Source organism: Cynocephalus volans, chromosome 15 (genome assembly GCF_027409185.1).
Source record: "Cynocephalus volans isolate mCynVol1 chromosome 15, mCynVol1.pri, whole genome shotgun sequence".
Taxonomy (NCBI): Eukaryota; Metazoa; Chordata; class Mammalia; order Dermoptera; family Cynocephalidae; genus Cynocephalus; species Cynocephalus volans.
The window spans coordinates 19,344,685-19,359,605 of NC_084474.1; the positions used below are offsets into that span (position 1 = coordinate 19,344,685).

At 33.9% G+C, this 14,921-nt stretch overlaps 1 protein-coding gene across 9 annotated transcripts in view; it reads right to left on the minus strand.

The window, feature by feature from the left end:
• ASPH (aspartate beta-hydroxylase) overlaps positions 1 to 14,921 on the minus strand; it is a 222,123-nt gene that overhangs the window by 174,125 nt on the left and 33,077 nt on the right. For 5 of the 9 annotated variants that reach the window (XM_063079431.1, XM_063079430.1, XM_063079433.1 and 2 more), the window contains exons 2-3: positions 11,589 to 11,738; positions 8,678 to 8,746 (exon numbers count right to left, since the gene is read on the minus strand). In XM_063079431.1, coding sequence (XP_062935501.1) covers positions 8,678 to 8,746; positions 11,589 to 11,738 — 219 coding nt within the window. Of the gene's footprint in view, positions 1 to 3,835; positions 4,016 to 8,677; positions 8,747 to 11,588; positions 11,739 to 14,921 lie in introns of all 9 variants that reach the window. The other 4 variants (XM_063079429.1, XM_063079426.1, XM_063079425.1 and 1 more) reach the window with 1 other exon arrangement.

The window sequence follows — 14,921 nt, forward strand, 5'->3', positions numbered from 1 at the left end:
GAGGAAGGGGTTACATCCAGAGACAGGGTTAAATGAGGGTAAAATGCAGATTCAAATACAAGTGAGATACTGGAAAGATCACCCAAAGACCTTTGTTAGCATAGGTTAATTTGCTATATGAACTTCAAAATGTCACTTCTCTTACAAAAAATATGTCCAATACTTTTTACCACTTATTTAAGCTGGTTGAAAAACAAACAAACAAACAAACCCTCAGTATTTTGTTATGCAATGAGGAACTCCTGAGGTTCTCACTCATCAAGAATAACAACAGCGTATGATATTTTTCATATGATTTTAATGAAAATCATATATTGGGCTCAGCTTTGAAGAGAGATTCAAATAAAGCCTAAGACCTGTTCCTAAGCTTAAAGGAGTCTACAAGCTAGTTAATATCTACTCTCAAGTATTACGTGGTTATCTCAACAAATAACAGAGGCAGAGAATTTGGTATATTTGTTCCATCAATCAACTCATAAAAATAAAGTCTCAATCATTGAGTTTCTCGTAAGTACTCCAAATATGTACGCATTGTGATCAAAGATGATTCCACAACCCAACTTCTTACATGTTTTATAGACTTAAGTAATTAGCCCAAAGTCTCATTAAGATATGGTCATTGAGTATCAAATCCCAAAAGGTGTAACTACCAAGTGATCACGTTAAGAATAACTGACTATGCTATTATTACTATTTGATAATTCTCCAAAGTTACAAACATCGGGACAGACCAGGAAACTGTTTTGTCTAGCTAACTGTACATAAAAATAAAACATCTTTCAAACATAAAAGAGAGATTTCCTTACATGTCTAAACGTAGCTCTTTAAGACAGGGAGGTAATTTCCAGAAGAATCAAGTACAAGATGAAAAAGCAGGACCTCCCAGCATTCCATTATGTCCTTGGCACCAAGGCATTTGCAGGATTCCCGCAGGCAGCAGGTTATAGCCAGACCTTGGGGATTTAGCAAGATCAGCACCTAGAAAATGCTTCTCCAACTGACTTACATGCACCACTCATGTCCCAAGGAAAATCAGGGCTGAAAGAAGCTAAAGTGCAGGAAAGAACCCCCAGAGTCTCCTGGCTTGCCCAAATACCAGAGAACCCAGTGCCGTATCAATCAGACACACGAGAGTGTATCTAAAGCAAGAACTCTGAAACAACACTACATCTCAGTACAGAGCATATTCCACAGCGTTTCTTTGATTGTTCAAAACTGAAAAAACATACAGTAAACACAGTATGACTTAAAATTCTGTAACTATAAATAAATACTCAAATGTACAGAATACAACACTGCCTTTTTTAGAAAGTTCCTAAGTTTAAAAGACATGAGCTAGGAAAATATTTATATTATGAAACAGACTGTTACAAAATAAATCCTCAGAGTTAAGAATTATAACATATATAAGTAAAACTTAAGCAAAGTAATTTTGATCCATTTCAAGATACTTCACACTACAGTTTTGCAAACAACTTTATTTCCCCCCCCCACCTCCCACAAAGCCTTAGGCACAGGTTGAAGGAAGTCACAGAAGTCAGGGGTTCTTCAGCTACCTGTATTTCACCTCCATCAGAGGCTTTTCAAAAGGGCTGATTAGAGGCGATTGAAAATAAATGGCAAATTATTATCTCACATTCTTGTTTATCGCTTACAAAAATAAAGCACAATTAATTTCTGTACATAAAATATGTATTAGTACCATGACAAAAAAAAAAGCCTGATGAGATATTAATGATTCTAAACATTTTTAACACACAAATTTAATTATTTACTTCTCATAAACTGATCAAACATCTAGAGTTAGTAGTAATGACACATTAACAAATAAGATTGCTTTAAAAAATATCTCTCACACATTTGGCTGAGTGAATTTCATTTAGAGTGGGGCCTAAGACTGCTTTTGAATTTAACCTAATAAACTTTAATACTTTACAGTACGAAAACTCGAAGTGGAAGACATAATAAATATGGACAGACATTGAATAAACTTTTAGAAAGAACATTATTAAATGATATTCATTTGCTGCAAAACATTCTACTAAGTGATGGCTGAAGAGCTTGAATATGTCAAAATGATTAGCTTTTGACAATCAGAAAAATTACCTGAATGAAACTTATTTCCTGAATAATTATGGAAAGACAAACTAGAGTTTTAGCAGCCATTTAAGCTTTAGGAGACCACTGTCCAATGTATGACATGTGTATCCATATCCAAGAGTAGTTATATAATAAAATTCGTTTTTTAATAAGATTAGTAAATTGGACAGTCTTTCTTGACACACTTAAACTGTGGGCAGAGGGGATAGATGTTCTGTACTCTGATTTGAAACTTTTACTTTCAGGCTATTATTTTGACAGCCTACAAGAATGATTTATAACAAAAAAGCAAAATTTATCATATTCCCCTTAGAACAAATGGATGAATAATTCACTTACTGAAAGTAACTAAATATGGAAAAACAAGGAATGAATATTTGAAAAGTACAAATTACTATAATTAAATAAAATGTTTAAAATGTAAACATTTTCAAATTTTAAACTCTATGAAGAACTAAAGCTACACAAAACTTTAGAGAAGCTCAAAGAGATTTATAAACATAAAACACCACTCCTTCAAAGAGTTACAGACACCAAAAGATCTTAAGCCTCATCCATTTCAACCTAAAAGAGCTTTGTTTGCAGAGTAAACAGGTTTGTGAAATCTCATTTTAAGAAATTCATTTTATATACAGCTAATACAACTGCTTTTGCTATTACTAAAGCAAACTTATTTTAAAGAAATTGATTCAAAGCTGTTTTTAAAGTTTTCTAACAAAAAAAAATTTATCCTAAAAAAAATTACCCCTTTAATAAATTTAATTTACAAACCTAAAACTCATATTATACCTAAGCCAAAACTGATAGCTAACTAATAAGTTAGTGAGGAAAAAAAGAAAAAAGACTGTTACTTAGAATTAATATTTTAATATGTACAACATTATTTAAGATAATACACAGTCTCATTTTCCCTCTTGTGCAATTTGTCTGCTTTTTAAAAAAATACAAACTACTTTCTCTGGTAGCATATTTGGAAATAAAATTTAAAATAAATTTTGCTTTCATGGACAGATATTCAAACAAATTACTATCTGAATACAGTAATTTAACTACCCTAATGCAAAAAAACATGGGGCTATTTTTAAATTATTTTAAAAGCACCATAAATACAGAATTTTACACTGAAAATTGTATGAAAACATGTCAATTTACTTAAACAAGTCACAATAAAAAATCAGCTTTTTAAAAGAACTATCATTTTACACATCAGTCATGTTAAAGATCAACAGAGAAGTAATTTATCATGCCAGAAATGTTTTTACAATTAAGTATATTAGAATCATCTTAATTTAATAGTGTGTTAGAAAGACAAGCATCGAGGGTTAACCACAACACAATTTGCTACTGCTAAATTTCCAAATTTAGTTAGGTGAATACATAAGTTGAAAGAAAATGATACAGAAACCAATTATACCACCAAGGACATAATTTGCAATGCACTTTGTAGACGACTACAAGAATGAGGAGTGACACTCTTTTCACTCGAAGTCGGGGAGCCGAGCAAGGGACTAGCTAGTAGCTACACTGGGCAAAATCACATGGTTGACTTTTATCAGTAAGATCACAACTGCCCTGCTGCACATTAAGCCCTGGACAAGCAAAGGAAAGAAAAGAAAAAGGAGACTGCTTCAGGTGTTCATAAGCCAATGACTTCAGTCCCTGAGCCAAAGTTACTGGTTATGTAAATCCAAAATGACACAGGTCTTTCCCTGAACCCCTTCATTCTGTGACGTACCATCAACACCATCTGCGGTTTCGCTTCCTTCTTCTTCTTCTTCTAGCATTTCAAAAGGAGTCATTATATCATAGAGAAATGAGAGGAAACCATAAAACCAATCTGAACTTTCCTCTGCTAAAATATTAAGGACTTCCTCAAGAGAATCAATATTTTCATTACTGCCATCTTTGGTCAGGCCTACATAAGAATAAAGGAAGAGAGAAAGAGAAAATAAGGAGAGCAGTTAGGTGGAAAAAAGAAATGGAGGGAGAGCGATCTCAAAAAGGATGTGCATCACGGTCACAGAGGTTTACAGAAAAGAAAGTTTGGAAAATAAAGAAACCAATTAAGATGCACACCCTACAATCAACTCTCAATCATATATACAAAAGGAAAGCACAATTTGACCAGTCCTCACCATTCCTAGCAACCCCGAACCAGGTTTGCCTTTCTCTCATTAGACAGTCCTGAGTTGAAAAACTGACACAATTCTATCAGCCAAAATCAATAGACAGTAATGGGAAGAATCCATTGACAGTAATGGGAAGAGTGAGTAAAAGCAGTTTCAGGGGGAAAAGATACACTGCATACTTCTGACAACCTCCAGATTTGCTCACTTACCAACCAGAAACTATCGAGAGTTGATTACACAAACATTTATGTATATAAATATTTATTGAAAATAGAACCGCTCATTTCCTCAAACTTTTCCCCTTAGTACCTGGAGTTAACTTAGGAAAACAGACTCAGTACGACTAGCAGGATTACTGATTATAGCACCCACAGATGGGTATAAATGCACTCAAATTATGTAACTCAAATATCTTTAATGCTAAAAAATTTAACACTTAAATTTTAACACTATTAAATATGGTAGTTCTATAAAACTCTGGCAACTGACTCAAGGTCCCATAATTCTGCCCAATAATAAGGGCCAGCTATTAATAATAATTCACTCTGCCTACTGATACGAAATTTGATCAAGGCCTTACAGTCATTTGCAATAGGAACATTCAAAACTCCTCTCCCCATGAGCCTATGAAATTAGCGTCTATTGCAAAGACTTCTGATTCCTTTTGTTTTTAAGTAGTGAACCCAAAACAAGCCCCCATGATGGAAAGAACAAAGTATACTTTATTTTTATTATTGTTTTTTTGTACTGTGAAAGCCTGGGTTTGAGCGGAAAAGGTCTCTTGGCTCCAGTAGGTATGAAATCTACCAATACTGCCAAACTATAAGCAGCAAGGCCCCATAATTTTGAGGAGGAAAAACAGGGTGGAGGCTCATGTACATAAGCAATGTGAACATTCATGACCAGGGAGCTCTTCTTATTGTAACCACTTTATTCAGTAATCTAAAGCTTTGGTAATACACAATTTCTCCACGTAGCATAACTACCAGCAATCAAAATTGGCATATAAAGGATAATAATAATAAGACAACTAATTTAAATTTTAAAGATTACAGTGAATTTTCTTCACATTAGTCAATATCATGCCATTTTTCATGTAGCTGATGGGGGAAGCACAAATTGCAGTTGGTATTTAAATTATTCTTTGACAAGCCCAGAACTAAATTCAGCGTTTTCACTGATGTAACAGTGGACAAATGCTATGAACAGAGGAGATCTGTACTCCCACCCAAGTGTCAGTGGGAATAACATTGTTTCTTCTTCCTGCCTTAAGCTGCACACTTGAAACAAATTTTTACTTTTCTCCGTTTTCCAACATATTGTAAGTACTTCCAAGTATTGTATATAAAATATAAAACCTTTCTGCCCTTCAGTATGGCAGGCTGAAGTATGCAACAAATATGCAAAAGTATTTGAACAAAACTGTTTACCCAACCACACGACCTTCCTATGGTTCTTCAGACAAAAACACTAGTCCAAAGAGAAAAAGAAATATTCTGGGGTTGCACTTCTCCTTAACCTCTAAGAGGAGACCCCCACCAAAGAGGAGGTGTCAGTGCCTGGCCCGGTGGCCCAGCCCTCTCATCCCTCAGCCCACTCTCTTGCCCATCAATCTACGAACTGAACATCTGTCAAGGCTGGCTGGCTTCCTCTTTGTCCTCCAGGCTACCTGATATGGTGCCGGCCAGCTGCTAGTCCCAGGGCAGAAGGACAAGTGTGTAATCCTCAGGTGGTGTCACAGTAAGAAGATGTTACTCTCAGCATTTGGTCCTTGGGTCATTGTCCTGTTGATTTTATTTGCGAAACAAGTTTTCAAAGAATATATTTCTGAACAATGAAGTTTTCAATAACAAACTAAAATCAAAAATACTTTTACTTTAGATAGTTTGGCCACAAAAATAGGATGCTACATAAATGGAGAACAGGCTTAGTATATTTTCAGAGTGTATTAGAAGGGCCTTGGCTAGAAATAATAAAATAATAAAATTAGTGATGGCTATTGATTTGGATTTACTTACACATATTTAGTTCTCTCTTTATGTTTCACAAGGAAAGCCAAACATAAAAATGTGAAAGAAATGCAAAGGTGAATGTGCACATTTCCCCAAATTGACAAGATCTAGACACACACAGATTAAGAATTCAGAAAAAAAAAATACATAAAATAAATGCCAAGCCTGTGAAAGTTCAGCTTTATTTCAACTATTACTACACCTACCATGCCGAGCTCTCCCCTAATCGCTGATCTCCTACCTTCCTCTCTACCCTTGGACTCCCTCTGCCTTAATCCAAAACCTAAACCCTTAAGGTTTAAGCTTAACCTGAAGCTGCCTCTCCAATGAGAATGTACCCAGGAAGTCTGGCTTGTTTTTGGATAAATGCACATTGTATTTGCTCCCCTCGGAATCTCTCCCTGATCATACAGAGCCCATTAATGTCCTGTACCCTCAACAATTTCACCAGGCTCTGTCTTTGTAAACATCTGCTTATAACAGAGGCATAACTAGGCTACTTTTGTCATAAAATTCAAGTTAAAGTTATATTTTGTGCAGAGAATTCAAACACTATAGAAATAAAGTTAGAGGTGATAACAATTCACCTTTGGTTTGTTTCATCTTTATTAAAGCCACAAGCCAACTGTGAACTAGTACATGCAGACAGTAAGTTTCTTTATCTCTGCCTTCGTGCATTTAACAGTCAAATTACCAAAATGAACCCTCAGATTCACCAAATTTGATTCTATCTCCAAGTATATAATTCTTATAGAAGGCACAGGTTATGATTTGCCCATACCATGTATGTGCCTACCCGCAAATAGCAATTTTCAAATGGTCGGTTAAAAATTTTAAAGGGAATAAATTTTTGAAATCTAAAATATAAGTCTAAAAATCAAGTTATTAGTGTAATAGTGTGCTACAGAAATCGGTGTGTTCTACAGAAGAAGCACCACATTTTAATTTCGAATGGTTGATATTTCCTGATAGACCCAAAGCTGGTTTTTAGGGAAAAATAATCAATAAATTAGATAAGAAATAATATTACTTCTAAAAATGAGAAAACTTGGCCTACATGAAGTTGATTTTAAAATAAAAGGCTTTGCTGTTCAGAGCTCATCATTTAAAGCAAAGAAATACAATAGAGTAATAAGCCATTTATAGGCAAGCAAATACCATTGCTCTGATATATAAAGTTCTACATAATTTCATTTCTTTTATATGCTTAGGATTATAGTTATCAGAGGATTTAATATATTTACAGTAACCCAAATTTAAATAGGTAATGACAGAATTATATAGAAAATTCCATTAAGGTTAAGACAGAAAAAAAAGAAATTTCATGGAAATTTCATTGTAAGCTTCCACTGCTAAGTAGCAAATGCTAATTGCCACTCAGCAGTCATAAGAAAATGTAAAAGAAGACAGGTCAAAATTAAGAAACTATATGACATTTAATCACAACAAAAATGTTTTTTTTTTTTCTTTTGTATGTGGAATTTTACTGTTTTAAAAGGAGGTGAGATTAATCTACTGAAAGTAGTTTCACTGGTTACAGATGTGGTATCCTCCCATTTTTTTTTTCATGTCTATAAATACACAAAATAGTATCTCTAGAAAGAATTTATTTGTATCATTATTCTATTAAGCTTGGTATATTACACCATGCCATATCCAATATTTTCTAAAGACTTTGATACAAAAATTTTAACACATATTATGCTACATACTAAGGCAGAGGAAATGATACTGTTTAATAAGCAGAAACACTATTTCACCAGGCCAGACTATATACAATTTCCATATTGAAATTAGCACTGTCCTTCCTAGTAAGACAGCATTTTAAAGCAAATCAGGGAATGCCACATCTTTATTTATTACAAGAAATATCTCAATGATAGAAACAGGTAATTCTGATTACGGAAAGGGTCCAAGACTTCCAAAACAGGGAAACCTGGAAGACCACTAGTTCTTGTTTTAATATTACCTTTAAAATATGCATAGGACAGTTTAAGATGTTCACTGCCACAATTTTATTTCAAAATGAATTTATGTAAGCATCTAGAAATTTACTTTTTCAAATGGAAGTGAATTATGTCAAATAATGCTAAAGAATAGCTACAATATTTGAAAACAGATTGGGACATTATCTATATGTTCAAATGTTAAGTTTAGAATAAAAAGTGTTTTAAATTTGAAAACAGACGTGAAATTATACTTATTAAAAATATATGTGTAAAAGCTATTTACTCATTCATTTATAAATTGAAGTGTGAGAGTCTATGGACAAATAATTAAGCCATTTAATGTCTCAACAGGAATGAAATATATGATTTAAGGGTTAAATATCTTTCATAAAATGTATACTATTAGCACAGATACTATTAAAGCAAAAACATCCTTTAGTTTCCAGGATCTTACCACCACTAACAAAAAAATAAAATGGGTACTTGCCTAACAAAACTTTGGCATCATCCACGTCAAAATCTCCATCACCGTCAGCATCATAGACTCCTAGTTTTCCTACAAGAGGAGGAATGATGGATATGGAAACAACAGAGAAAACAAATTTAATAAGGTGTTTTCACACTTACTGCAGCCCTACACATCAGCCATAAACGTTATCAATCAATGCAATTCATTGCTCTTTTAATCCTAGCAGTGCCAAATAAGTATCTTACCTAAAAATAATGGGCAATTCACTTAGAGATTTAGGAAATGTTCACATAACAAATTCTAAGAAATACAACTGAGATAACATTTTCTTAAGGTTTAATAATAACCTGATCTAATCACTTTAGAATAATGTTTTATTATGCTGCTGAAAATATTTTATGTAATTTTTTTAACATAAGATACCATATTGACTCATGTCTAACAATTACATGAAATTTAATGTTTTCAAAATATGAAATTTCATCACATGATCAATATCTAAAGTAAAAGAAACAACCAACCAAGCCTCAAATAAAGATTAAAAGTAAATAAATGAACACAGAGTATAAGTACTAAAAATATGACAGTTATTTTATATTTTACAACAAAGATTTACAAAAGAAATATTGTAAATCAACCTTTAAAAAAAAAAAAAAAGGCCATTCTGGAAATAAAGTGTGTGAAACTGGAGGCGTCCTGAAATTGCAAAGGAAAATTTAAGGTTATGCCACTTTAAAAATTTAGCACTGGCCATTTACTACTAAGGGGAACAAAGGCTTAAAATAGCTATGCTGAGAAGACAATACCACCAAGGCCTTTAATCCTAAAGAATAGTAAACATGATTTTATGGCTTTAATGCTTTATCATCAGGAACACTGTTATGCTTAGCATTTCAAGTGAGTCAAATACATTCAATCCCCTAAAAAGCATCCTAAATTAAGTATGACTTGCAATTCATCATAGGACAATGACTATGAAGAAACAATAATGTACAGCAGTCTTTTAAACAGCATTCACAAACACAGCATTAGTACTGAAAAAACAGTTGGCAGCACTGTTACCACTTCTTTAATACAAAGTACATTAAAAGACTGCATAATAGCAGGCAGAAATTTTGGCCCAGAATAGCTATGGCCAATTTTTACCTTCCCAGAGCCCTTGTTGTACTAGCAAAATAGTTAATTTGTATGTAGAAGTCTGATTTAGCAAGAACATACACACTTAAAAATGATAATAATAACAGAGAGATGAAGAAGTTATCATTTCTGTTGCTAAGAAAACAAAAAGCACTAATCTGCAGGTAAAGGCTATACACAGTAAAGAGCTCAAATAATGCTGAAAAGATAAAAAATACTATCGTTCCTGACAAACTTATAAGGGGAAACTGGTCCTACCACTTACATTCTCTGACGCAGATGATAATTAAATTACTAGAATAAGGATGAGGATCTAGAGACCAACGCAAGTAGACTTAAAATGTATCTCTAATAGCCTACCTTGAAGTACCTCTGATAAGTTATAACGGAAGTCCTTTGCTTTGGCTGCGTGCATGTAAAAACACAAAGATTGTTACCTGTTCTTAAAGGTACAAATATTTTAAATCTCTTTCTTTGTTTAACATACATTCCCTAGCAACATATCACTGTAAGTCAGCAAAAGCACAGATATACGCAGAAGTTTGTCTCCAAACTAAAATTCCCCCTCTATTAGTCTTTCAATGTATGCATGCAGAGGCACTTTCCTTAAAGGAATAAAAAGAAATCCATATGATTAAATATCATTCAGCCATAAAACACAGTAAAGTACTGAACCTTAAAAACATTATGCTGAGTGCAATGAGGCAGACACCAAAGGTTACGTATTGTAACCTTTATTACATAAAGTTTATTTATATAAAATGTCCAGAATAGGCAAAACCACAGACTCTGAAAGTAGATTAGTGTTTGCAAGAGAGGACTGGAGGGGAGGACTGCGTGTTTTGGAGGGAGGGAGGAACAGAAATATTATGCAATTAGATAATAATGATGGTTGCACAAAATGATGAATACACTAAAAACCACTGAATTGCACATTTGCAAATATTTACAATATTGAATTGTATATTATATAAATTTTACCTCAATTAAAAATAAAATTTGGGGGTGAAAGAAGGGACCAAAAAGAGGGGGGGGAACGTGACTTCAAAAATGATAAAGTAAAAATCATGAAAAACTGCAGTGACTATGGAGAGAGCAGGACAAAAAGGAGGAAAAATAAGGACACTATCAGAAGTATGACAGCAACTTCCTAAGAGCAGCACACAGACCACACCTACGAAGGGTCTTCAGAAAGTTCATGGGAAAATTTGTATTATCTTTTAATTCTATTTCTCGATGAACTTTCTGAAGTATCCTGGTACATACACACAAACACACAGATTCATTTATCTCAGCACTTACAACCCCCTCCCCCCTGCACACACACCCCAACCCAACAGACACAGAGGGATGTGCTTTAAAAACCCTCTTTCACAAGAGGTTTTGCAAATTGTGTGGTTATAATCCATTAGTGGGTCCTTAAATAAATTCAGTGGCTTGTGATCAAAAATTTTTTAAATTTATAATAAAAGAAAATCGAATAGAAATTACTGAGTAATGCATATAGTAAGACTGAATACTGTTTGATGAAACCTCTCTGTGTGATATATATACAACATAAAGTCTTATTATTTTTTTTTTTTTTTTTTACTACAGGTCATGTTCAAAGAAGTTCAAAAGCCACTACTCTTTGCTAACACTGATAACATCCCATTTTGTTCCTGCACTATTGAGAACCACTGAAAGGCTACGGAAATTAATAGCACCAAAAAGATGATAAAAATGTTTAAGATCACTAAGAGATGTCACTTACCCTCTTACAAATTCACTTAAACAATATCAGAATTCTTACCTAGAACTTCCTCATAATCAACAAGATCAAACCAAACGACAGCCACTGACGTCCAGACTCCCAGCAATGCAATGACCATAAACCATGTGAAAAATGAACTTCCAGAAAGTCCTCCTTTCCTCTCATTCTTGTGTCCTCCATGCCTTGTCTCTGTTTAGAAATAAATGTACAATGTCATTATGTAATGTTAGATCATTTTAAAAATAATTTTCATTTAAATTCTCACAACATGGTGCACAAAATAAAGATCCTGAAAACAGAAAAGCTTTTGCTTCAACACTTTGTATATAAAACTCTAACATTGAAGTAATGGAAGAAATAAAATACTGATAGGCTAACTAATGATTTCTTAAAATATAAGGGTTGATATAACATGTACATTTCTTCCAAGTTCTTCATCAAAACTACTTGAATATAACCACCTTCAAAGTTCACGGCACGTCAACAACTTAATGAAAACATATAGAAATGTAGCAAATCCTTTTCGATGTCCCATTTAGTTTCTGTAGAATCTTAAAAACTCTGTTAACTGCCCCAGAAGAAAATATCTCTCTCCTAAACTCCATATTCTTAGCCAGGAGACAGAAGAAAGAAGAGAACTATTTACAGGAAAGAGAGTTCAGGGCGGCAGAGGAACAAAGCACCACGACAATTCAGTCCTACTCCCTGCAAGACCCCGGAGCCTAAGGAAGCACCGGAAAAAGGATCCTTCACAACTGGTCTCAATGCAGGAAGCAGCTTCGTAAACTGCTGTCACCAAGTGTCATTTATCACATGTGATATGTCTAATGTACTTTATATTCTTTTGAAAATATTCTTCTTACAGCCCCAAATAAATAAAAACAATGAAAGTCGTGTGATAGTAACAGAAAAGAGTCAACATTGCCCTTTAAAGGATAGACCATAATATTCAAATTTCCCTTAAAAAGAAATATAGTACATATTATATAAATATTAATAAATAAATAAATAAAATATATCATATCCCAAAATGGCATCTGAGAAAAGGAAAGTTATATCAACCAGGTAGAAAAGTAGGAAACTGTCTCATACTTTTTGAGGGCACTTCAAAAAGTTCATGGAAAGATCTGTATTATCTTTGAATTCTATTTTTCTACAAACTTTCTGAAGCACCCTGGTACTTGGGTGGCACGTGGAATCTCTGTCAAAGTGCTTTCACACGCACTGCTGCCTGTGACCCTCACAGAGTCCTGTCCATGCTTCTGCAGAGGGTGTTTCTGGATGTTTATGCAGGACAATGCTTCCTCCTGTGTGTGTACATCTGCCATCCCTGGTTTCCCTAGACCCCAAGGCACGTAGCTCCCAGGGACTATGACAAACAAAAACACCACCAAACATCTGTAGGTGCTTACAAGGACAGGGCCTGGTTGAGAACCACTGGGGGTAAGAACAGAAATAATCATCTGTTTTACAGAAGGAAGACCAAAGGATTCACCCAAAGTCACCAGCACAAGTAGGGAAGAACCAAGAACATATCCTGATCTCTATGGTCCTGAGTTCCTTGATCTATAAAGAGCGTACCTAATTACATGATTTCAGAAAATCCAGTAGCTCTAATCTGGAACCTGCCCTTTGACTTCTAAATCCACACCTAATTACACAATACTAATAGTAACTTTCCTGTGGCTCAAGTCAAGAATATACTGCCAATATATTCCTTCTTGAAAAAATGAAATAAAATTCCTCTTATTAAAAGGATATACACATTTTTGAAACCCATCACTAGATCACTTTTTCAAAAGAGGCCATAAATACTAAATCAAACTCAGGGTGTGAGAGAGAGAGAATCTGTGTATATATTTAAACATATACATGTATTTATATATACACCTATATCTAAGTATATAAAATTATGATGACTAAGACAAATTTCATTCTTAAAGAAAAAGTCAAATAATTTCTTTTTCTGATGTTCCTTAAATACTAAAGAACCCATCAAAAAGGGTCAGAATTCAAAATAGTAATATTGTGAATTCAGAAAAGAATGTTTACCAAGTAACATATGGCCAACAACTTTGCTTCTAACATCATCTACATAAAAGCTGGTTATATAAAAACAATTTATACATTAAAAAAAAACTTGCTGGGCAAAGATCACATTGTTGCATATTAAATCAACTTAAAATAGGTGTCACTGTTTCATTATCTCAACGTGTCTCTGGGAGGGAGAAACTGGGTAAACATTTTTGCAGTCTGGGTGGGGGAAATTGATGATATTTTTATATGTCTTAAACATATAAATTATTTTTAAAAATACAAAATAAATCACTACTAAAACTTAAAAAAAAGAAAAGATAAATGTGGGTAGGCTTCTTGCCCCGGGCTCTCCCAAACTGGGGTAGTGGGGGGCGAGGGCTTCAGCCACAGCCCCCTGACATCTGCACTCAGCCCAGCAATGACCAAGCCACTGCTAGAAGCCCTCTGGTATCCCATGCAGGAATGAGGGGGTGCCACAGGCCTCAACCCTGCCTCCCATCCTTCTTCCTCCTCTCACCCTATCTCCTTCCCCATTCTCCCCTCCCCCGCCCCCCCAACTGCTCCACAACATCACAGAATGAAAAAAATATAAATTAAAAAATAAATAAACTTAAAAAGAAAAAAAGTGGGTAGGCTTCTGTGGGGGTAGAGGAGCTCCACAGACTCAGTAGCAGTGTTGTATGTTTAATTTATTTTATGAACATGAAGACATTTTTTCTAAGACTGTATCAAAAAAAAAAAAAACCCACTTCTACATAACATGTAGATATATTCAAACATACTCATCTGTATACAACACAAACTATAAGAATAAGCTCTTGCAAAATAACCATTTACCTCCAAATATGGAATTATAATCCTTAATGACTATGAATTTCCTCTCCTGGCTACTTATTGCCTCTAAAAATCAAATTTAAATTTTTATGAAAAATGAATGCCAAAACTGCAGTATTACTGGGTTCTTTTGTCTTATCTCCTCTTGGACATTCTGTAGTTGACACCAGTTTTTTGTATTGTTCCTCATTAACTGGAAAGTAGCAAAGCTAAATAAATATAGTTCATCCTTTCATTCATTTATTCATTCAACATATTTATTCAGCATAGGTGTGCTAGACATGATACATCTTTATCCTAATAATTAAGTTTCCAAAATGTGTACGTCAGTAAAAGTATACCCAAGATGATGTAATTTAAAATAAGCCTATCATGAAAGAGCAAATAAAACAAAATAATAACTTGAATTCAAAGTTCAATTCTTTCTATATTTCTATCTCTTTCTTAAAGCAGAAATGAGGAAGAAAATTTCTGAGATTCTCAAAATTAAAGTCTATAAAC